The following is a 25,796-nucleotide window of genomic DNA, read 5'->3' as shown; positions in this document are numbered from 1 at the left end:
AATAGTAGTCAAACTTACATAATTAATCAACGATATTCAATTTAAAAATAAAAAAAGTATATATATATGTATATATATATATATATGTACAGTAAATTTCAGTTTGTCTCGAAAACCATATCTGGACGCTTATTATTCCCACAGGTAGGAAAATCTAAAGGAACTGGTACGAAACTTTCGCGATTTCCTACCTTCAATAAAAATTGCATACCGGATCCAAACGTTCCTGGAGAAATTGCTGTGCTTCGTGCTTCCCACAACCAGTATCCTGCAAACAATAATTAAATTAACTACGTAACATGCTAACTTTTGTCCAAGAGTAATTACACTGTATTTGTTCACACCTTCAAAATTCGTTTGTTAAGCATCTTACCTAAATTGTCGGTAAAGAGACGAAGAATAACGTAACCTTTGTTTGGCACAACGAAACTATCTTTTCGAGGAGGATTTATTAAATTACGGTGCAACTTTCCGTTCCGATCCAAGTCCATGATTTCGTCTTTGGTAATTGCTTGTTCAAAACTGTTTCTACCAACGACACTTGCATTGTAGCCGTGTATGTGGAATATATGTGAAACATTTCCACCGAAACCTAAATAAAAAATTATTTTCAATATTATAGAATAATTGCTCACACGTATGTATACCTATTACCATTCAAAAATATTTGATCACATTTGTAGTACAAAAAAAAACAACTCTGGGAAAAATTTTAATGAGAGATTCTAGAGGCCAAAATAAGACGAAAATCAAGAATACTAATTTGTTGATGGAGGCTTCGTTAAAAAGTTATTAACGTTTAGAGTTCCGTCCGTACTGAATTTTTTTCTAGAAAGTAGATAGGATTTCGGGGGTAGGCCTATTCACCAAAAATGATTGTAATTGACCCCCGCAACCGAAAATAATTTTTCCAAATCGATTCGAAATTTTTTTTCCGCCGAAAAATTTGTCCACCTTTCTGAATTTTTTTCTCGAAAATGCGTAGGATTTCGGACGTATGTGTATTTACCAAAAATGGTTGTATTTGACCCCAGAACCTAGAAATAATTTTTTCAGAACGATTTGAAATTTTTTTTTTTCGTCGACTTACTCTCCTGTCGATTTTTCTTAGAAACGCGTTTTTGATTTTTAGTAATTCTGTTTGACGCCCTACAAAAAAGTTGTCTAATACTTTTTTGCAGGTACCAACGAGCTCTACTTCAGAAAAAAGTTTCATTCAAACATATTCACTATTGTAGGAGTTATGATCGTTTGAAAAGTGGACCATTTTTATGGGGTTTTTCTCATTTTGCGGGGTCAAGGATCCACTTTTCGAATATTTTTGCGATTTCTACATATTCTTCACTTAAATACGCGTTGTTTGCCTTTTGAAACACTGAAATCGTTCAATCCGTTCAGAAGTTATCACGTTTTAAAGATACGTAAGAAATTTTGAAGTCACATTTCTGGCCTGAAATTACATTTTCGGTAAGGAATTTTTTTTCTCGAAAGGGGCTATGATTTCGAGGGTATGTCTATTCACTAAAAAATATTGTAATTGACCCCCGCAACGGAAAATAATTTTTCCAGAATAATTTGAAATTTTTTAATTTTGTCGAAAAATTTCACACCTTCTCGAATTTTTTTCTCGAAAGTGGATAGGATTTCGGGGGTATGTCTATTCACCAAAAATTATTGTAATTGACCCCCTCAGCCAAAAATAATTTTTTCAGAACGATTTGAATTTTTTTAATTTTGTCGAATTTCACACCTTCTTGAATTTTTTTCTCGAAACTGGGTAGGAATTCGAGGGTATGTCCAATGACCAAGAATGATTGTAATTGAGCCCCGCAGACAAAAATAATTTTTCCAGAATAATTTGAAATTTTTTAATTTTGTCGAATTTCACACCTTCTTGAATTTTTTTCTCGAAAGTGGCTATGATTTCGGGGGTATGTCTATTCGCCAAAAATTATTGTAATTGACCCCCGCAACGGAAAATAATATTTCCAGAACAATTTGAAATTTTTGAATTTAATTGTTAATAACTTTTTAATGAAGCCTCAGTCAAGAAATTGTTAATCTTGATTTTGGTTTCATTTTAGCCTCTAGAATCTCCCATTAAAATTTTTCCCATGGGTGGCCCAATATTCTGTATATTATATTTTATACTTTTTCGAAAACCCACCCTCGTCTATCAGAACAATTTCGATGCTTTTTCTGGGCGGAACTTCAATTATCTGAATACACTCGCAAAACAGTGGTGTGTCGGCACACTCTTGCGAACGTGTTTCAAGAGAGCAAATTGACTCCTCCGATATATTTTCTGGTTGCGATAATAATGGAGAGGAAGGATATTTGAACGACATACCATTAATTTGCGCCACCCTTATTCCTTCTTCGTTAGTACCTTCAATTATAATCGGAACATTATAAAAGTTCAAAAGTTAATCGAAGTACCTTTTTCAAAAATATCCATGAATAAGTGAGAATTATTTTCCAGTAAATAAAACAGAATAACAAGCTAACAGGTACGCATGTTCTTACTCAGATAAGCGGGGTAGAATGCACATCCGTAAATATGGTATCTATTGTCGGTCATTTCATCCGTGACCGAAGGGAAAGCATTAACGTCGAACGGAATATAAATAACGTCGTTCGTGTCGATCTCAGCTAACGTTTCCTTCGACCCTTTCAAATCCAATGCACAAATGAAATTCTTCGTGATTTCGTGACAATTGAATCCCTTGTTCACAATTGCATCGTCATCGATTTTCAGTAATTCTTGGTCTTTCATTACCGTGGACTCCAACTTCGCGTCGTTATAAAAAATGAATGCTTCTTGACGAAGGTTTCGACATTCTTGCAGGCCCTTTATATCGATGAGATACTTTCCAGAAGGTTGATTTGTTTCCACAAATATATCGAATCTCTCGCCTGAAATGCAAGTTGTTTGAATAGTAAAATAATTAATCAAAAATATTTTATTTTTCGTGTTTATAGTCTTCAGTTTTCTTTTTTTTCTTTTGTAAGTACGCAAGATCTTCATACGGAAGCTATGCATTGATTTTATTTGAGCAACAGAGAGTATAAAATAAAATATTTGCATTAAAAGATACAACAATTTTACCACTTGTTCGAATGAAAAAAAAGCAACGAGCAAATATTTTTCCTGACATAATATATTGTAACCATGGAAAGAGTAACGGCATCCATAAGAACGCTTATGGTAGTCATTTTATTCAACAAAAATTATACAAAGTTAAATGTACGTTGTATATCATGTAACGTTACAGAAAAATATATAAATGAGTACAAGGAGTGTTGGAACAGATAGGGACAACATAACTTTGATCAATCATGATGTATCACTTGGATTTCATACAATCCAAATTAATTTTCCATAAATTTGTTGTTCAATTATTTTCTTTCCATCGAAAACTTTTTACGAATTTAACTTGGCAAATACAAAGTTGATCGAGATAGCTGATTTTGTTATCGATATTCTTCGTCTCTTTGCTAACGAGAAAGCATTAATTGCGAATATATGCAAAATGCATATAATAATAATTTATCGATTTAATTGGTAATTATGAACGAACATGTAAATTAGAGTAATGAAACGTCTGTATGTACATAATAAAATAAACTTCTAACGATCACCTTGATTCTCCCAGTTAGTTTTTAGATAGTCTTACCACTACGTTTCTTTTTACAAAAATTTTTTTATACTAGCAAAATCAATTGTTTATCGATACGCCGGTATTAATATCGTAATCACTACATATTGGAAGAAGAGTTAAGACGAGGGATATCAAGGCAGCGGTCGCAGTTTAACTCTCATATTGACCCGTATTCGAATTTCCACGCTTTTCTCTCGACTAACATTTTCCAACGTTGATGTTTCCTTTCGCGGAAACATACATCTATGTATTTCTTCAGAAGCCATGATCGAGGATACCGATTAACAATAATACTCAATAAGGATTTTAAAACCCAAGACAAATATCGGTATAATAATTATGAAACTTTAAATAAACGATAAACATCCAAATACGGTTTTCATATAATTTTAGCTCTTTTGATTACGTTTATTTTTATCATTACCGTATCTATCAATTGTCAACTTTTGTAACAGTTACACTGCGATTTAGTCGACTTCAATTCTCAAAATTATATCATTACCTACGATGTATCTATACAAATGATGTTTCGGGTGAATCATTCGAGGAACAACAACAAAACAACGCGTTAAAAATTAATTAACGCACAATAAATCCTTAAATTTCATGTACACGCAGCACATTCTGATATACAAAGCACAATAGATGAAATTTCTATTCCGACGTTAAGAAAAGGATCGTTCGAAAGAAATAATACGCTTGTAATGTTGGCCTAGAGACCAAATTCTGTTTAATGGAAATAAAAAAAAAAAGAACTTATTGCGTAAGAATGTATTATAAAGAACAAAATATTTTAAGTAGATTAGTTTAAAGTATTATATACCTTAATCTTTAATAACCGCAAGTGAAGACTTTTTAGAAAAGATCATGATAATACAAAAATATAAAACTATCGCAGAATGAGGAACAACAATGAATAACATTATAAAGACATACACCGGAGATTGATAAATCATGTGTACACACTACGTAACTATTAAAGGAAGACCTAATGTTCATGATATGAAATACGACACAGTCTTTTTACGAACCAAAAGATAAACGATTAAAGAAGACACCACTCTTTGTCTACACGGAGGGAATTTTTTTGATAAAAAATAGTTCGCTATTTATACAGCTTACTACGTCTATTATTTAAAGCCCTGAAACAATACCAATGAAATACTTATAATCTAAGTTACTGCTGAGGCAGATTGTACCAGATACAAATGACGAACGACGTTATTAGAGAGCTGATCCTGTGAAACGTCATTTCATAAAATATAATTCGTTTCACAATCTTCGTGTCACCTGATAACTCATCATTGCGACATTTAATATTAATCAAATTAACTGGTAAATTAAAAATTAACAACTAAGTTAGATTCAGTAAGGTGAAGTCACTCAACGTTAATTTTACGGATAATAATAATCAAGACCTGCATCATTCTCACATATACAAATTAAAAATGATTTTAATACTTTACAAGTGATAAAGGGAATTTCTTGTAGGAACCAGATTACACAGTATTCTAAAAAAGACAGATAAAGTAAAATAATAAAATTAGAGTATTATGAGGTACTACAATAAAAATTGTACAAAAAAGACACGAATTTTCTCTCTAATCGTTATATTGGATTTTCGTCAAATGCTTCTGAACAGTACTCTTCAAAAAGATTCCCCACTCTATCGCGCGAATTGTTTCCCGTTCAAACTGGCTCAAATGACACCGACGTTTTGCATAAGTTACATCTAAAATCACATATCCGCTATTTCTATCGAATATGAGTAACACTTCATTCAACGATTGTACATAAGGACTGACAAGAGACCACTTAAAAAATATTCGATTGGTGTCGTCGTGGTAGACAAATGAAATTACGGAAAACAATGTCCTTGAAAATACAGTCTTTTTCGTGAATCGAAGCTTACGATTAGAACCGTTACGTGCATCTCGAGGTGTTTCCGATACGTAGAAGGCATTCGTGAATTTAAAGATAATTCAAAGTTCTCACTTTCCTTCTATAGATTCCGAAATAATTAACATTTACGGTATATACACGATTCATTTATAGCTTTTACAACACAATAAACTTGTGTTTCGTCGCATGCAAAAACACATAAGGCAAGTATACTTTCCATACAACTCAAACGTAATGAATTAATAAAAATTAATTACTAAATACAATCGTTCGAAAAATCTCTGGAATCTACGATACTCGTAAGGTTCATGCATTTTTATTATCAACGCATAGAACATAAAATGCCGTTTTAAGAAAGATTTCCTTAACACTTTTGATTCCACACAATAATCTTAAACGTACGTAGAGCATTTTTTTTTTTGTTTACAGTAATGTTCAATTTTGTTCCTGGGGCATTGAACAATTATTTCCCAGGAAAAGTCCCAATTGTGTACAATTATCAAAAAAATATAATATTAAGTATAAACAGTTTTCTTACTTTGTAATGAGCGGTACAATAAATGGTTTTCCGCTAACTAATTCAATTTACGAATTAAAATCGTAAATTGCGTCGCACATTGAGCTACGATAACTCGCAAATCTTCGTATTTCATCGTGCAAATCTTGCTGTTGAAGTTTCGCGTCTCGTGGAAGGACAAACGTTATTTTCATTTAAACTTTTTTAACGCGTTTCGTCTAAAATCTCACACCTTTAACTTTTGTTATGACTATCGACCATTGATTTTAAGCTTTGCATAACATTTTACGACTAATTAATAGATACGATGATTGGTGCGCCACTTCAGGAACATCATTCTTTATTCGAATAATTGGACCATGAAAAATGAAATTTCTTTTTAGATTTAAATAATTTTTTGTCCAATTTCTATACGTCTCACGCATCCATTGCCCTTAATAAACCTTGGCAAACATCGTATTGTCGCTTCTCGATGAACTTCAAATTAAAATATAACTATAGTCCTATAGTAAAATTGGAAGTGCTGTTAAAATCGGTTGTGCATTATCGCACGACCAATGCTATTACAGATAATTTCCATAATGTTACAACATATATTTGCACCTACTATCGCCATGGTGTACTAATTGTAAGTAATGTTACTTATACGTCCCAGTCGGAACGGAACAATTTTCTGTCATAAAATGTTTTACTTCAACGTCAACGTCAATGATGAGCCCGTATCCTTGGCAAGCACGTCGGTTCAAACATTCGAATGTATAAGATTTTAAACTTTGTGCTTGAGTTATACTCGCTATATACAAGGTTTTTAATTAACTTTAACAAATTTTGCGAAGGAAATGCGTAAGTACACAACTTTCGCAGTTACACCCCTCCCCAACGATCAAAGGCATTATGCAACACTATAGCAATGTTACATTATAATATATGCTTTGATCCATTGCGAGTGTTCGTATCTAACTTTCGAACAAAACAAAGTATAATTTTGTTGCTGGGGCTATTTCTATACATACATATACAATATCGACGCCCTAGTGCGGTACTTTATCGGCTACTAGCGACAATATTAACAAAACGTCGTGTATACAGAGGATTTAAAACATACGTTAAAATGCTCGAACCGACCAACATGTCAAGAAACCCTAGCTTCGACAAGGGCATTCATTATCGTCGCGTTTTCGTTCAATTCGTTTCTCAAAAAATCGTACAGCGAATGCGCGTCGTAAGTAATACACAATTTCCCTGGCTGATACATTTCACCACCGTAATCGTCGTTCCTTCTGAGCATTGGAATGTGAGCCGCGCAGCCAGCAATCGAAGCGTCAGAGTGTCTCATGATTGCACTTGTTAGCGACGCGTTTGCGCGTAAACGCCGATCTCCGCTTCGAAAAGGATTTGATTAATCCTGAGCTTCGCGACGGACCTCGAGTAGGAGTCTGGGATATCCGCCAATTGGACGGCGATGCTCTCGGCGAATTTCGCGAATTCCTCTTTCGTTCTCTTCCGTTCGATCGGCGCGACTTCGAGGTTCATCTGGCCGGACTCGTCCAGGTCGCCGATCGGGCTGTTCTGGTCCTGCATCGAACCGTTGTAAAGCTTCAGCGCCTTCAGGCTCGACGAGGACGACTCCTCGGCGTCTTCGCTCAGCGAGGCGTTGAAGGAACCAGTTCCCGAGCCGTTCGTTTCCTCGTTACAGTCTATAAACGTTATGCTCTCGGGATCGATGTCACTCACTATGTACTCCTCCTGCAACTTCGGCGACTCCTCTTCGACTTTCTGCGGAAAGCAGACATTATTATTTGGCATTCGGGCGTCATCGATCGTAACTATGGCGGTGCGTTCGTGTATTGGCTAGCGAAACCCAGTTGTTTTTAACCCTTTACGGACACGTTGGGTCGTCCAAGGAATCGTCGACTTTTCGTTATTTAATTTTCTCCGCAGGGACGGGGTAAAATATAATAATTTCACTCTATAATTCAGATTCTAATTCTCATCCAACGATCAACGAATACAAAGTTGTTCAGTTTGCGATACCGTGTGAGAACGCTTTGTCTTTGATTTTCTAGCGATCTTGAAGACTCGAGGGTTCAATGTCTCAAAACTGAAGATTGTATGCAGATAAAATCACGTTTTTGTAAATAATTCTATGCACTTTTTGTAGCGTGGTTCGATTTAAATGATCGGCTGATCCCAAAAGGTTCCATGTGTTAGGAATTACAGCGTGCCTGTGGTTGGATTAATGCCCATGCAGAAGCGTGGTGATGGATTTACGTAAAAGGGATACCGCGAATAGTTCAATGCCGAGACTTTACGACCTTTTCTGGATTTATTAGCGTATTTGCACAATTCCATGATATGTATTTATTACGAATTTATTCAGACTGTACAGAGTGTTTAATACAATAACGCAGATCAACAATTTACAACCCCGCTTCTGATTTAATATTTGTATCAATTCAATACGTATCAATTGTGGCTTTAAAACAATAGTACGGCTAACGAATTTGTTTACAGCTATTATTAATTACAACTTATCGCATCGAGATGGGTACAGTTTGAAGGTCACGTTTATTTAAATTTATCTTTCATTTTATGTTCCACTATTTTTATTTAGAAGATTGATTGATTTTTATTGGAAGAATTCATTTAGTTTATTACTTTCTTATGAATATATGTAAGTAATCATTATTAACTATATTTTTTCGTTTAATTCTTGAAGAAATTCTAAAGTAACGATCGAAACATAGAATTGTTTATATTTGCATTATTGTATTATACTCTCCGGAAATTATAAATAAATATAAGAAGAAACACATTCCTTTATTTTTTACAATTAAAATTTATTTATTATTTATTATTATAATTAAAAATTTGGAATATTTCTTTTTATCTTTAAATTAAAAACAAAATGGTGGGCATGGAATAGAAGGAGTGAGAAACAACACGAGTGAAGAAAGAATGTTAGAGTAAATATAATTGTACAAAATGATTTTTTAAATTAATGAAACTAATTTAAACTAATTTTAAACTAATGAAGTCGTATAATCAAGAGAGATATTTACGCGACATTGGTTATTAATATGAGTGGCCATTGATATTAATACAATGATGAAATTTATTAACTAATGAAGAAACTGCATTCTGAATCATATCCATATTGAGTGTAATGCACGCTTCTCAGGTGTTGTAAGCAATTTTTATAATCAATATTATTATCTTTTCTAATTGTAAGAGTTTGCGTTAAATGCTAATCGTAGAATAGATTATACCATTCCCGTAAAAATGAATTTGCCTATAAAACTTCACCGGAACAGAGAAAACTCTGCAATCCAGACGATCATAATTACCCGGGATATAAACACAATCGAATCGAATCACGATTCAATCTAGTATACTCCGTTCACACGACTTGGGTACTAATCGCGTATTTCGATCTACAGGGAAATTTCGCGTTAAAACTTTCACGAGTACACATTTTCCCCCAAATAACAATGCCTGAATACATCAGATGCACGCTTAATTAAGAAGAAGTACACGCATTAAGCCGCTGCGCGTGCAATATAAACAAGCTTCGATTCTACTTTTGAAATTGTGCAATTCTACAATTACGAATATAATAATAAAATAATTTTTTATCGGTATATGAACCAATAAGAAGTAAAAGTAAAGTGTTAAATTTACGATTAAACGTATGAAATAAAAAGATAAACAATAAATAACGAACAAGACGAACCGCGAATTCGCACGACTCCATTTTCGTATGCAGCGTTAGAAACGCTTTGCAAAGACGATGCATCTTGCGTTGGTAATGCGTCGATATAATTCAATCGCTCCGTTAAAACGAAACGACAGAAAGAAGTTCCAATAGAAAGAGAGAGGAAAAAACGGAGACAAAGGCACTCAACGTCAAACGGACAAAGAGAACAGGACAGAGAGGATCAAACAAAAAAAAGGCGTAGTGTGCGAGAAAAAGTATGCGAGAATGATAAAGCCAGAAGAATGTCATCAAACGTATACGCATGGGTGCACGAATCGGACATGTTCTGAGATCGATTCGAAATAACACCCCGGTCAGACAAGACAAAAAGGGAAATTAAACGCAAAAAGCAATTAAGCGTGGCGGGTATGACACGTCGCTACGAGCCGACGAAATATGTACATATATCCTGGCAAGCGACGCATCGTTCAAGCGAGGCGGTCGTTTCCACGAAACACGTTCAGACACAATGGTCTTTCTCCGAAATCGGTTGGCCAATTACGCTCGGATCGTGTAAACTGGCCTCCATGCGACCAGAGAAAGGAAGGCAGCGCGACGTTCGGTCTACTTACGTTTGTTAAAACGAAAGGACAGACGTTCCACGAGTTTTCAGAGAATTAGAACCCCGCACAAGTAATTTCAAAACGTCGCAGAGCTGCATCGCATTCCTGCGAGTCGAACACGACACGTGGAAACGAGTTAATATCCGTTGCAACTGGGTTTCTCTCGCGACCGTTGCACGAACACCAGAAACGGAGCCAAATTTGTATCCGTAATTTCGAAACAATTTTTTACCAGATATTCGCCGAATAATAATTAGAAATCCATTGTATTTTACACTAAACGAATAAAAAATTTGTCCGAGCGACAGGCTCGATCGAACGAACGTTACGAACGGATCGGTAAACGCGTTGTTTCTCGTCGTCTGTTGTTCGAATAAAATTGTCCCCGTCTCTGTCGGAAACAAGGCGCATATCTCACGTACCTTCTTTCGTTTGCTGTATCTGCGTGTACCGAATTGAAGGAACTGCATCGCCTTGAACGCGAACCACTTCGACACGTAAACATCGTCGGGCCCGGTGGCGGCGTCGCGGCTGTTCTGTATCTTGTGCACCTCCCTCGAGTACTGGCACTTCAAGTTTGTGATTTTCTTCTCGATCTCGAGGGTGTTGCAGCAGAGTATCTCGGCGAGTTCCTGGATGGCGCGTTTGCGTTTCGCTCTGTCGCGATAGCCACGGGCGTTCCAGTCCCACAGGACGCGTCGTTGTTGATATTCGCGCAGCAGCTCGAGGGTCTTGTCGCGGGTCCACTCCATGCTGAGACGCGTGTCTTTCGTTTCTAGCTCGTTCCAGGCGTCGTAGTTAGACATGGAAATGCAAAGCGGCGGGTCGCTCGGGCCGCGCGAAGAAGTGGCGGCCACTGTGTGTTTTCGAAGGAATCGCGCGAGAGAGACGGAGAGAAACGGACGGACGGTCGTGTATGCAGCCGGCCGGTAGGTAGCCAACGAGGCGGGTGGGTACGCTCGTGTACCCGCTAATAAATCGTCGACTACGAGCCGACAACGATGCCGCAGCCGCGAATCGAGCACGCGTTTTAATGATTTTTGCGCGAGACCCGCGCGCGCTTGGTCGCCTTCCTTTCTTTATTTCCCTTTGCGGAAACCCGGCGAGAACACGAAGACGCCCGAGTCTGCGCGAACGAGCCTGCCCACCGTTGCACGCCGCATCGTCGAACGTATGAGCGCCAAGCAGTTTCATCCTTTCGTCTCCCCTCCCCGCCGGCCAACCGTCGTCACTCGCTCTCTCCCTCCCCCGCCCTTTCTTTCCCCCTTTCCCTTTCGTATTCCTTCGCGGCGGGCGTCTTGTACCTTCTTTGCGTTCCCTTCCTCTTTGTTTACCAAATGACCTTGCGCCTCGTTTCGTCCTTTTTCGTTCTTTTCGTCGGCTGCGGTTTCTACTTTTGTCCGTTCCCTCCTTTTTATCCCTATTAATTTTTCTCCATCCGCGCGATGTTTACCTTTGTGCTAATTATAATTTCCACGATCTTCCCGTTTCTATCGTCTTGCAGCGTTTCTTTGTTCCTTTGATGCGATTTGCTATTTCTGTTCGATGTACAGCGAGTCGACAAAATATTCGCACGGAAACGTAATACGCGAAATACGATGACGATACAACGGTTTTAATATATTTCTTTTTGTTAGAAATAAACGGTTTTAAGTCCTTAACTGATGGAGACATAAAATAAAACAACACAATTATATCTTGAATTAAACATTTAATAGAAATTCCTTCTTGTCTGTCCTTTGATTACTTGGTTTGGTAACGTTGGAAAATTCTCATCTAAATAACTATTGATTCCTTATTTGCTCAATAAAAGTTACAACTTGAATTATACAACCAAAAGAAGTGTTTATTTTTAAATAGACTATCATTTGCAACAAAATACAATTCTATTTGAAAACACAAACTTGATGTTCATGTGTCCTCTTACGAAAAAACTAATCATATAAACTATAACAGCATGACGAAAAATCTACAGCCTTAGAAATAGATTCTATTTACTTTTTTTCATTAATTGCAGTTACGTACGGTTTTCTTTTGATTTTTATACAAGTTACTTTGTAATACTCTTTTGGTGAGATTAATTATTTCTTTCTGTCTTTGTATTGTTTTACCTGTAACATTTGTATACAATATTTCCTATCTTATACAATTCACCATGTGTGCCAATATATTATTGACATAAAAACACATAAGGAACCGTTACAGTAAATCTTCATATAATTTTAAAACTTGTTTTCGTTATTTTATTTTATGTCTTTCTTCCAAGGATTTACACCATTTGTTTCTTAATGGAAAAATACTAAAATTCTTATATCGTTTTCTTCTTTCGCGTAGTTCTATCAAATTATCGCCTGTGTCAATGATTTTGTGACTCGATGTACCAACGTATTGGTGTCTCGCTCGGATTTATTGTTCCCCATTCGTATTCTGTCATCTTCTGACGCTCCGTACCTTTCTCTCGTTTTGCGTTCTTCCCTTAGCTTACAATTCCCTTGTCTTTGCCTGGCCTGTTATTCTCACAGTAATATGATTCCGTAGAAACGAACGCCATAAAACGGAATCACGGCACTGCACTCGAATGTATGTGATCACGCGCATTTCTTCGATTCACGCCGAGTCAGATTGTCGTGTGACGCGGTATCACACGATATCAAAAACATTTTCAGCGGAATCTTCTCGCTTGTAATTTTCTTTTGTCCCATTTGTTAAAATTTTTATCGCGTTACGTCGCTACTCCTGCTTCGGTCACTTTTTAAACTAAATTTGAATGTCAAGGATTCATTTTACACGATATTGATTTTGCCCTTCCTTTACAAAGAAGAAGTATATGCGCACTGCCGTTCAAAAGTATTTGACCATATATCCGTCACAACGCTAATTTAATTTCATTTACCAAACGAATGTATTTGCGTTGAACTTATATGCAACGTTAAAAACATATAAGCAAGCAAACAGAATTAAACATATTTTATTTCTTCAGAGCGCATAATACTATAACGCAGATTAAAAAAGAATTCCACTCTTCGACGTTTACCTTTGAATCTTCCTTAAGAATTGGACGAATTAATCTGGGTTATGACCGTCACATGGGAGCACTCTGGTAGTTTGGGCTAAAAATTGAGAATTCTTTATATTTTTTTTCTTTTCCACGTAATTGACCAGAATGAAAATTAACAGACATATATACTTTGTTTAATGTAGTAAAAGATCCATTTCTTAGCCATAAAGCTGAAATTAATGGATCTGTCTATCCGCGTTTAAGCGATAGTGCATTTCCACGCGAGAAACAAATTTTTCGCGTGCATATTCCACGCTCGCGTATCAATTTAATTTTGCTACGCTTCGTCCAGTCTCTTTCATTTTCAATTTTTCTTCCACCACCCCGCTCGCTTTCACTCAAGCTCCGTACTCTGCATTGTCCGGGCGCAATTGCATGTACGAAAGCGACGCGTCGCTGATGTGTAAAATCTCGGATGAGGCATTTTACGCAACTGTGTGCGTACGCGTTCAACTTGCACGTGCAACGATCATATCTTACGTGCATAGAAATTTGTATACGTACGATGTTCGACAAATCGTATGGAGCAGGCATGTCAAACACGCGGCCCCCTTGATCCTTCTCTATTTTTATCCCTTTAATAATAAAAGCTTTTTTCAATCAAAAAAAAAAAACAGTACCGAAGATTAAACGTTCGACACACCTTTCTCCAATTTCGAAAGTAACGTGCCAAGTATCTTAAAGAAAAAGTGAAATGTTGTCTGATAGAAAAACATCCTTTTACCGCACCTATGTCTATTTTTAAACAAATGTATCCTTTTCCTTCTTTCCATGGAAATTATTGCTTTTTTGTCACTCCTATATATTTTTGCTTGTGATATAACATAGTATCGATTGGTGTTCTAAAATAATTAGTATAATTGACCGTTATGAAATAATTATACATCCGTGGCAAAGCGGACATTGTACCTCGGGTAAAAATGAAGTTTGACGTGTCTGGTATCGGGAAATAAAAATAACTCGTACGTACCTGGATACGCAACGATGTGTCTCCCTGTCACCGATTGAATGGAATTGCTATCAACGGCCACTACTCGAAAATCGTGTCCCGAAATGGATAATCGAACTGGACAATTATACGCATTGGCGTTGATAAGCCGTAACAAATATTGCCTGTCTCGATCGACTTCCAAGACCGTTCCATTGCTCTGAAATAAAAAGAAAAGAATCATTTTCAAAGTTCGTTCCACCGTTTCCGCGGAACGCGATGTTTACGTTCAGCACTTTCGTGAGTCGAGAGGATGCTTTCATATCGTTGGCGTAATCTCTGTTATACAACATTGCGCGACGTAGACGGTTCTAAAATTCTTCAAATGCTTTTTAATGAAAGTTATGTTTAATAATCGCATTATTTGCAAATTTGTCGGAAGCAATTCACCGTGACGCAGGCTCGACGTCTCGTCTCGCTTAAATATTCCGGAAACGAGGGAAAGTAATATATTTCTGGCGTGTTTAATTCGCATCGTTTTTGAGTAATACGAAACTGAGTCGGGAGAAATCCTTACCCGGATAAAAATAATACATCGTGAAAACGAAACGAGTTTACATCTGTACGTCATAATTATTATTTTATTTTTATTGTATATAAATCCATACTCAATTATTGTTATACGTTATATACAATAAAATATCACTAACGATTTCTTTTGATCCTACAAACGTTTCCAAGCAAATCAATCGAAGAAATTGAACGGTTCAAAAATATTCTTTTGCATGTTTCGACCCTTCGAGCAAAGCCTTTGGATCCATCCCTGTGAACAGATTATGCGCCAAACAGCTACCATTATGAAGTTTACGTTTGACGAGCAAGTAGACATACTACTCATTTATGGAGAAACTCAGCGAAATTCAATAAGCTCACAAGCCTTGTATGCTGAACTGTATCCAAACTACATCCATCTTTCACGCCTCGTGTTTCAAAGGTTGGGTCAGAAATTAAGGACTGCCGGAAGTCCAACTGTAAGAAAACACGTAAAACGATAGAAGAAAATGATAACGAACAGAAACTGTATTTTTATCCGTCATCCATTGTTCGAATAAAATTTCATCCCTCCGGCGTGGACTTTACGATGAATCCTATAGAATTTTGTCAATTGACCTAACGACAAATAGAGACCAATCATGCATTTTTTTTCTAACAAATATCGTTCGTTTATGAGGCAACGTTCACCAATCACGGGAATGTAAATTTGCACAATATGCACTGCTGGTCAATCGAGAATCCCCACTGGTTACGCCAAATTGAACATCACCGACAATGGTCAATAAATATGTGGCGCTGTACCGTAAACGATGAAATATTTTGGTCATATTTTATCGACAGAACACAGACTGTCATTAACACTTTGAGTGCCACAGGTATTTTGAATCCAAAATATTCGCTGTCACGACAATCGAACATTCGCCACGGAATAAAAGGTACCAACATGATGGATGTTCTGCACATTAAGTACAAAAATCATCCTTGAAGACATTTTTTTTGAATCCAGAAATTATAAAAATCGTTACTCTGCCATTTTTATGCCCCTATAAATCTAAATTACCGTGTTATTATATTTCGTTGAAATTGTTTAAATAACCGTTATTATAATAAGATTACGAAGTATAAGGTTCTATTTAAAAATACAAAGTTGACTTTGAGAACACCTCTATGCTCCCCACCCCTTCCAAAAAAAAAAATTAACTCTACCATAATATGTCCCTCTTTATAACCGTATAACTTTTGTATATAACATATTTTTCTATAACTAAAAATAACGGAAATATTTCAGGTAAAAAAAGTTCTTGCCTTACCCTGTATACGTCATAAAATTATTGACTTAAAAATATCGTGTATACGTATTGATAGGGTTAAACAGAATCTAGATATATGTTTTTTAACGAAGATAAAAAAGGTATTCCGCGAAGAGTGGAATTCTCTACTAATTATGTTGCGCCATTGTATACTCTGACCCTGGAATTATAATAATGGAGTACTGCATTCCCCATTCATTTTTGTTTTAGCTATTTCTGAGAGATATTATTTACTTTATTTACTTACATTTCGTTATTTATGTTTTTTGGTATTCTTAATAGAAAATATAATTTCTGGCCAGAAATGCTTCCTCGAAATTTCATGCAAATGTTTAAAATATTATAACTTCTGAACGGATTGGAGGATTTTAATGTTTCAAAAGGCAAACAACGCGTATTTTAGTGAAGAATATGTAGAAATTCCAAGAATATTCGAAAAGTTGTTCCTTGACACCGTAAAGTGAGGAAAACCCCATAAAAATGGCCCAATCTTCAGACGTGCATAATTTCTACAATAGTGAACGTATCTCAATGAAATTTAGTATGGAAGTGGAGCTCATAGATACCTACAAAAAAGTACTAAACAAAATTTCCGTAGGACGTCAAACAAATTTATCAAAAATGATAAACGAATTTTTAAGAAAAATTACAGGGGTGCCTAAATTTTTCGGCGAAAAAAAAATTTTAAATCATTTAAAAAAAATTATTTTTGGTTCCGGGAGTCAATTACAATCATTTTTGATGAATACACATACCCTCGAAATCCTACACACTTCCGAGAAAAAAATTCGAGTAGGTGGATTTTGTCGACAAAATTAAAAAATTTCAAATCGTTCTGGAAAAATTATTTTTGGTTGCGCGGGTCAATTTCAATCATTTTTGGTGAATACACATACCCTCGAAATCCTACGCACTTCCGAGAAAAAAATTCGAGTAGGTGGATTTTGTCAACAAAATTCAAAAATTTCAAATCGTTCTGGAAAAATTATTTTTGGTTGCGGGGGTCAATTTCAATCATTTTTGATGAATACACATACCCTCGAAATCCTACACACTTCCGAGAAAAAAATTCGAGTAGGTGGATTTTGTCGACAAAATTAAAAAATTTCAAATCGTTCTGGAAAAATTATTTTTGGTTGCGCGGGTCAATTTCAATCATTTTTGGTGAATACACATACCCTCGAAATCCTACGCACTTCCGAGAAAAAAATTCGAGTAGGTGGATTTTGTCAACAAAATTCAAAAATTTCAAATCGTTCTGGAAAAATTATTTTTGGTTGCGGGGGTCAATTACAATCATTTTTGGTGAATACACATACCCTCGAAATCATACGTATTTTCGAGAAAAAAATTCTTTACCGAAAATATACTGTGTGGCCGAAAATGTTTCTATAATTTTTTAAAGAAACCTCAATCAACAAATTAGTATCCTTGAGTTTTCCCAGGGGTGGCAGAACACCCTGTATATAAATGTAGTATTGCAGAGTTAATAATTTTTTCAAATTCCAAGGAGAAATGCTAAATATATCATTTGTCTATAAACTGCAAGTAATTTTCATATCCTAATAACGAAAGAAAATAGTAAAAAAATAATTATTATACGCGGCGTATTAAAATTTTATTATCGGTATTCTTCGTGTATGTAAATCGTTGATCGTGTTCGCTTGTTCAGTTCATCAATTATTTTTCGTGTTCATTTGTAACTCCCCGTGTCTCTCCGTTATCATGTAATTAGATAAATCAGTACCTGGCCGTTTAAGAGGAGTTCACTTGGCGTGGGTGGATGTAGGTGCGAATGCCACGACAGCAGAGTTGGTGGCCTTGATGACAAGAGAAGTATCCTTTCCAAGCTGGGGTCATCTTGTGGTCCTCGAACTGTCAACGACCCGTATACGCCGTCGCCCTGCTGTGAAACTAATAATCCCGCCCTATTATACCTTCGTTATTTCCATGATCAATGGAAAGTTTCATAGACGACTACTTCACGACCACTTTCAAAGTTTAAATTTCTTAAAGGACGATCATTTATATTCAAAAACGAAAGCAAGCAAACGAGTAACTTTCATTATTCAAATAGAATATCATCCGCTGGATATTGACAACATTTAATTCGATTAACAAATAATTTAATACACATAATATCAGAATAACGGAACAATAATTTATTTATAAGTAACGAATACATTCGTATTTGGGTGGCAATTTGTTCGAAAATAGTTATACAGACAATTGTTTACTTAAACAATTATTAGAATTATATTCTCAGTTCATGCGAAATAAGCCATTCAAGTAGCAGGCTTAGGTACATTTTATTTGAAATAAAATGACAAATAATAATTTGAAATAATGATTTGAAAAACATTATTAATTTTATTTTATAAATAACATAAGAAAGCTAACTTTATTTCGTATAAGATATAAATAAATTATTTTCGAATAATTTATTATTTGAGTTAATTCGCTTTAATAGAACGACATATTATATGTGTTATTATGCATTTATAAGTATTTAAGCAGGCATTGATTTTATAAGTACTGACTATGACAAAAGAGAAATAAGCTGCAATGCGACAATTATGTAACAAATATTAAGTGACCGTTATTAGTATCGCGGAAATTTTTATTTTCGTTTGTAATAGAATTTATTCGAATGGAATTTTATTCCATATTTGTGGAATACGCGAATAAAATATAATTCGGTTGTGAATATGTTAACGGGAACATTGATTCGTACGGACACGCGTGCGCACGATATTTGACGTTCAACATTATTTATAAATTTTAGTTTTAATTTATATTTAAAAACGCAAATACCGCAATTTTTAAATAGCCCGATTAGTACTTGTCCCCTGAGTGTAAGTTAGTTGTTCGAGCAACCTTAAAAGTCAACGCGTATATTCTTTCAATTTTATTGATCTACCTCAATCTTGTTTTGCTTGACTATGGCGCGGCTTCAAACGATGTTCGAAAATAGGTATCGCATACCGATACGTTTGCATAAAATAATTCCATATTTCGTACAGCGTTAAATCGATTTTTTATACTAATTTTTATATTGCAATCACAACGTAAATGAAAATTAACTGTTTCATTATTGAAAGTATTTCAAATTACACAAAAAATGAGTACTTACTTATTTAATAAATGTTACTTTTTCGAGTTTGCGATACACCATAAGGCTTTGTTTTTTTAAACAGTAGATGTTTATGTTAATATCCAACTTATACATATACTCTCACTCTTAAAATGAAATATTCTAAAAATAAATTTCATTCTAAACGATCTGACATAAGCAGAATAAACAATATTTTTAATTAATTTATTTGTATTTAACGTATTTTTAACAAGAGAAGAGAAGAAAAGAAAGAAAACATTCCATAAAAACGTAGAAAATGATATAATTATGAAGAAAATACTTTTTTCTAATTTTGTATGGATTTAGCAAAAATATGTCGAAGTACCTGAGCATCTATGGTTGATGGAGATTTCTTGTTACATTTCATTCTACTTTTCTTTTTTCCAGCTACACAACTAGGATATTTCACTCTAACACAGCAGGAAAGAAATTTAAATATAGTTATTTGTAAGAATGACATTTCTGGCATTTGCTAGATATCACACCTTCTTTCAAACACTGAGAGAACGGGAAGTTGATACGTAACCTAACTTCTACGCGGTTGCAAGATTATTGATCTACTTTGATTTTACCGGAAGTAGAAGTCGTTCTACAGCGCGGGAAATTTGTAATTGATTCGAACCAAATTCAAAGCATAATGTCTAAACAATTATTTAGTAACTTTAAAATAAAGTTAAAACAACAGAACAGTGACATTACATTTATTAAACTGTGTTTATAATTTACTGTATTTTTATATTTACTTATATTATTTTATATTTAGATATGAATAAAACAACGGTAGTCAAATTCTATTAATAAACTGTTAACAATTTTTGCCTACGTTTAGCATTATCGTTTATTTTTAATAGATATTATTTAAAATAAATTATTATAAACTGATATATTGATAATTAAATGAGATGAATATTTTACAATTTCAGAGAAAATAGTAATAAATTTGAACCTGCTAGTAACATTTAATAGGTCCTTCAATTTTGAATATTAAATCCTCATTTTTTTTATTGTTATATCGATGAAAGAATTAATGGTATTAATATTTCTTTAGTCAATTTGTTTGTGTGTTTTAACCTTCTATCCACATAATGTTTCGTGTTATATATTATAAATTGTTTTCGAACTAGTTAAATTTATTTAAAAACGAGATTTCCTTACCTAAATACGCATAATACATATATGTACCAGCAGCTTTTGGTTTTAGTTTGTATCGAAAACCGCCAAATGGTAATATCGAGCATTGCGTGACCATAGACACCCCGTCCATATGAGAGGAACCCTTTTGTTGCAGTCCATGCCAGTGTAAAGATAGTTCCTGGGATCCTAATCTATTATACAAAAATACTTCGATTGTGTCTCCTAGACAGATCTGAAAGTTGTGAAGTAATTTAACAATAAATAATTAACCTACGTTCGATAAGACTTAATCTAAAGAATTATCTTAAGACTAAAAATATTTTCTGTTTCTATTTATATACATTCAATATAATTTAATATTTTATTCAGAATTTTCTCGTTCGTTCGTAAATTCATTAGGCCGTGATCACACTTCAAAGCGATTTCGCATGAACCTGTGATCGCTAGCAAGGTCATATGAACACTCGGGTAGTGTTTTGTTTCAACGACCTACGTTAGTGGTTCTTAATCTTTTTTTTCTATGGATTCCTCTTGGCACTCGAATGAAATTCATGGATCTCTTTCTCATAACGTATTAAAACATTAATTAAATCAATGTTTCCGAAACCAGTGCTCTGTTAAATAAGAGTTTATATTAGACAGATATATTTTTAGATATTAACAAATGTTGGCATAATAGGCTTCAAGAAACATTTACAGTAACGTATGTAACAAAAGTAAATATTTAATAATTCCTTGTACAAATCTATTTATGGTTCCCTAGTGGTCCGTGAAGTATAGGTTAAGAACCACTGACCTACGCCAATAGGTCGCTGAAATAAAACTACTTACCTATCCTTTTGTGCAACGACAGTGGCGATCGCCAGTTGGCGCGGAATCGCTTGCAATGTAACTGCGGCCTTATATTAGACGAAAACCAATCAGATACTTATATACAATACTTATAGCCAATAAGTGTTCGTTTTTCAAAACGTTTTGGATTCGAATAAATGCTGATCAACTATAAGCACGAGTTTCCTTTATCCTTGTATGAGCATTTTTTTGTCGAACATTTAAATATTTATATACTCTTAACAGGAATGAATAAAAATATTTAAAAAATTTTGCTTTACCTCTATTCGAGGTCCTGGACTCTTTCCATTGATTCCCAAAAAGCTTCCCAGTAGAGTCACTTGATTGCTGATCACCGATTCGCCCTTGATTGTCGATTCGTTGCGAGTGCTGTAAGTGGCAATAACAATCGCGCGGAACGTATGGTGTGTATTTAAAAGATCTTTTTGTTTCGTATTATGATCACGTTCAACGGAAGTGTCTATTTATTAAATTTATTCGCGACAAAGATCAACATCGATTGGTATTGGTCGTGAACAAAAATGGAACAAAATCGACCGTGCAATCGATCGAAACGTTAACGATTTAACGTCCGAGGAACGCGCCTCGAACTTGACCGTGAAGAAAATCGCGATGTTAGTCACTCTTACGGTACGGGATTCGCACGGAGTATATGATGCTATTATACAGCTTTACTGTCTACAGTACAGGTGAACGCGTCTGTGGTGGTGTCAGAACCTGTTGGAAATTGTAAAAATCCAAGATGCACTCTGTAACCAAGCGTGTCAACCGTTACCTCGTGGATTACACTGGAAATTACACATTTATCCGACTAACGCGGGAATTGGCCGAGATTCCGACCGGATCTCCTTTGTTAGAATATACGATATTTAAATTTCATACGGGGTGCTAAGCTTTCGTCTAAGAATAAGCAGATATTGTATCGTTAGATAATTAATATCCCCTCGAATCAGCGTTATTGGTTTTCGAAGTATAATTTCGAGACACGAACGAGGGTTAAACTAATATTTTATTTATGCTAAATTATGAAAAGTAGACATGTACTCATTAACGATACACGTTGAAACTACCGTTGAAGAATTTTTTGGGCGGTTATTCACTTCCGGGAATGTAATGTTGTATTAATCACAGTAATGAGTTCTTGGATTTCCGTCTCACCTGATTGTGGTAGGTAATTCACTGACGAAGAAATCGTAGCGGCATAACTTTTTCGAGGAAACTTCGTTGACACAAGGACGCAGACATTCGTGATATTGATCATCTGATTTTCAAAGAAACAAAAAATAATTAATTTACAGCTACTATCAATAAAAAAAATTCACGCTTTCAAGCAACAATTTTACTACTTTCTATCGCTTTGGTAGAAACGTTCAACACCTTTCGAATATTCACAAATTGTGCAACATAATAGAAAGTAGAAAATCTTGACAAAAAATGTGAAATGTACGTATATTTAGCATTTGATAGTATATCATAAAAAATTAAATTTATTCAATTCCTTGATAATATTATTCGTTGAAATATCAATTACATTCAATTAAGTATGTACAATAATAGTAATTTGTGCGATAGCGACCGGCGTGTTGGTCGTGAAAGATAAAAAAACGCATTTCGACATTCACTATTTTCACATTGCGAATGCATTTGTATTTTTTTTTTTTTTAGCGGCGTTGAGGTCAATACACTTATGAAACAAATTGTGCCAAGTGAACATTTCTAGTTTTGTTTAAATAACTGTGACCGTTTCAAACTTTAAAACTATTTCCTCCGCGAAAAATAAATATATTTCCTCACCCCGTGTTTGAGATCTTGAAGTCTTTAGTAAAATTAAAAGAATGACAAAAATCGTAAAATTGCTGAACCACAACATCGTGGCCCAAAAAAAATCTGAATAATGGTAAAAGTTTCGTTAATCTATATCGATTGTAATGTTGCCATCGCGAAACACGAATCAGCGATGACCCGAAAACACTGCGATGTTACGCGGTTCACGATCAAACGACGACTTGGATGAACCTATCTCGGTTGGTGAAAGCAAGGCCTAGGCTAGTCCTAGTTACGCAAGTTGCATTCGATGCAGATTTGGTTTTTTTCCTTTCGTCGGAAGATATAATGTTCACGTAACTCATATTGGTAAATTATAACAACGCTTCCAGAAAATCGGCACTCGGTTTTGTGGATAGCGAATAAACGTTACACAATCTGTTCCTTTCACTTTATTTAAAAAATACATTCATTCTTCGGACTGAATGTAGTGGTTTGATGTTAAAAAATATTACAACGACATAATTATCTATGTAGGCAAAACTGTACAGACGGTTTGCATGTACAAAAATATTTACAAAGTATCCATCATACTGGCTGCATCTAAAGATAAACGATCGATTAATTTAATTTTTAATTCTTTTTCACGTACAACATGCTCTACATTTCTTTTCCTTTTCCAAGGAATTTAATGATATTATACGTGCAAAAGTTCAATATTTATTGCATTGATAGAATTAAATTTGAACGCGTTATTGCAGTAATGGTAATAAGCGACTTCAGCGAACATCGTAATAAATAAATTAATAGTTGTAGTGTCCATGAATGAGACAAACCTATAATATTCTGAAAGACATTAGAATTTAACTAGTGACGCATCCTGCACTCATGTAGATATTGCTAAATTAGTTTTATAACATTCTAAACTGCACAATGGTACTCCAGTCTTTGAGCACGAATATTTTTTCGGATTTTTGCATTGATTTACGCCGCAAAGGAACTGCTTTGGAGGGTCTTTTCTGAAAAAAGAATAATAACAATGTAATAAGCTCGTTTTGCATTTTGAATTACTTTTGCTCACCCTTGTGTAGGCTGTAATGGAAAGTTTTCTCCAGGGGGCAAAGATATCGAACTTCTTTCGAGCGTTAAACGATATGTAATTAAAGGAACTTGTCTTCTGGAAGGTTTTCCTTTACTAATGACTTTAGAAGCTTTGGACTCCTGTTTCTTCAATAATCTTTCCATTGTTTTTTTCTATGAGTATAACGGAAAATTGTTCGCATGTGTTACATTTATGTCAAAAAGAAAATTGAATTACCTTATCTTTTTCACGTTTCTCATCTGCAAGTTGTTTCCTTTTTAAAGACTTAAGAGCAGCTTTCTGTATGGCTTCCGCCGTCATAACTTTTTCTTTATATCCAGTTGGTAAAGACATAAGCTGCTCTACGCCCGGATTTGGTTCTGTATCAGTTTTTCTTTCAAACATAGCCCTTTGCCGAGCCGTCATTAATTTTGGATCCTTCGGTTTAATTTTTTTTAATTCATCGTCCACCTACAATAAAATATAAGAAATTTATAACGAATAAATATTACCAACATTAATTATCATTTATTATTTTGAGGAAGGCATTTATCAATTAGCTTCTATTGATATTATTTGTGCTTATTACCTCTTCCAGTTTACCAGATTCTATTGCATCAAGCCATCGTTCCTCTTCACTACTAGTACCGCTATCTTTACCTTTATTACCTTTTGGTACCTTTTTCTTTGTTGTGGCTTTTGGTGATGGTGCTGTACTTGAACCCGCGACACTAAGATTAGATGACTTTATCACTTTCTCGCGAGGTTTCTCTAAACTATAAAATAATATTAATATTATTTACATATACTTCTAAATACTTTTCTCAAAATGATATAAAACAATAATATTTTACTTACCCTTTATCATCATCCTTCTTCATTTTAACTCTAAATGTCTTCTTTTTCTCTGCTTCGACAGCAACATCATTAAAATTATCGCTCTCATCGTGTGTTGGTTTCTTCTTTTTATGTTTCTTATGTTTATGCTTCTTGTGTCTTTTTTGAGGAGATACCTCATTAGTTTCTAGAAGAGGTTGAACGTATATTTATTAAAATCATAAGCGATTATGTAAAACTGAACATAAATACACATTTGAATTTTTAAATTTCCCGCGAAATACATTTTTGTGAAGTGCCATTGTGATTATTTGCTGTTGAGGTTGCTTCATTGAGTCGACTATCTCAAGTGTACTTTACTAACCCCAGCGACGAAATTAAAAGAAAAGAATATTAATAAATTCGTTCATCACTTCGTAATATGAATATTAACCACTCAATATGTAGAAAAGCGTACCTACAGTTATATCTTCATCTGTGCTTATGTCTTTCATCTTACCCATTTTATTGAAAAGCTGATCCGCTTGAACTGTCAGTGGTAAAATATTGTAGATATGGCGTGTGGTAGTATAAACATAAGTTAATTTCGCCACTATTATGTTGGTATACGAGCTACAACGTTGGTAAACATGGAGTATCAATTTAAATTTCAATTATAAACGTACACTTTTAAAAAAAATAAAGCAATTATTTTCTTCGTGAAATGCGTTTGAATTTATTATCGGGCAACGTCTTTTTCC

General features: G+C 34.8%; 3 protein-coding genes across 4 annotated transcripts; all 3 read right to left on the bottom strand.

The window, feature by feature from the left end:
• Nucleotides 1-98: 98 nt before the first annotated feature.
• On the bottom strand, nucleotides 99-23,244 carry LOC122398627 (laccase-4-like). Its single transcript, XM_043398706.1, has 10 exons — nucleotides 23,169-23,244; nucleotides 22,533-22,635; nucleotides 21,635-21,743; nucleotides 20,544-20,754; nucleotides 18,000-18,166; nucleotides 14,430-14,607; nucleotides 2,527-2,916; nucleotides 2,168-2,389; nucleotides 374-592; nucleotides 99-268 (listed from the first exon to the last, which is right to left on the bottom strand). Exons 1-10 carry the CDS (start codon nucleotides 23,242-23,244, stop codon nucleotides 99-101), a joined length of 1,845 nt encoding a protein of 614 aa, XP_043254641.1.
• Nucleotides 7,362-11,548, bottom strand: LOC122398618. Its single transcript, XM_043398684.1, has 2 exons — nucleotides 10,824-11,548; nucleotides 7,362-7,857 (listed from the first exon to the last, which is right to left on the bottom strand). The coding sequence occupies exons 1-2, from the start codon at nucleotides 11,205-11,207 to the stop codon at nucleotides 7,429-7,431; spliced, it is 813 nt and encodes a 270-aa protein (XP_043254619.1). The 5' UTR covers nucleotides 11,208-11,548; the 3' UTR covers nucleotides 7,362-7,428.
• On the bottom strand, nucleotides 23,039-25,609 carry LOC122398617 (INO80 complex subunit B). Of its 2 annotated transcripts, none has more exons than XM_043398682.1 (6): nucleotides 25,514-25,609; nucleotides 25,078-25,243; nucleotides 24,809-24,995; nucleotides 24,457-24,690; nucleotides 24,220-24,392; nucleotides 23,039-24,157 (listed from the first exon to the last, which is right to left on the bottom strand). In XM_043398682.1, exons 1-6 carry the CDS (start codon nucleotides 25,557-25,559, stop codon nucleotides 24,025-24,027), a joined length of 939 nt encoding a protein of 312 aa, XP_043254617.1. In that variant the 5' UTR covers nucleotides 25,560-25,609; the 3' UTR covers nucleotides 23,039-24,024. The 2 variants fall into 2 exon arrangements, with proteins under 2 accessions (XP_043254617.1, XP_043254618.1); XM_043398683.1 differs by having other exon boundaries at nucleotides 25,556-25,604.
• Nucleotides 25,610-25,796: the final 187 nt, after the last annotated feature.

This window comes from Colletes gigas, unplaced genomic scaffold (assembly GCF_013123115.1).
Source record: "Colletes gigas isolate AHSC1104 unplaced genomic scaffold, ASM1312311v1 Colletes_gigas_Sc00011, whole genome shotgun sequence".
In the NCBI taxonomy this organism is placed as follows: Eukaryota; Metazoa; Arthropoda; class Insecta; order Hymenoptera; family Colletidae; genus Colletes; species Colletes gigas.
This window is presented reverse-complemented; position numbering and strand designations above follow the sequence as displayed.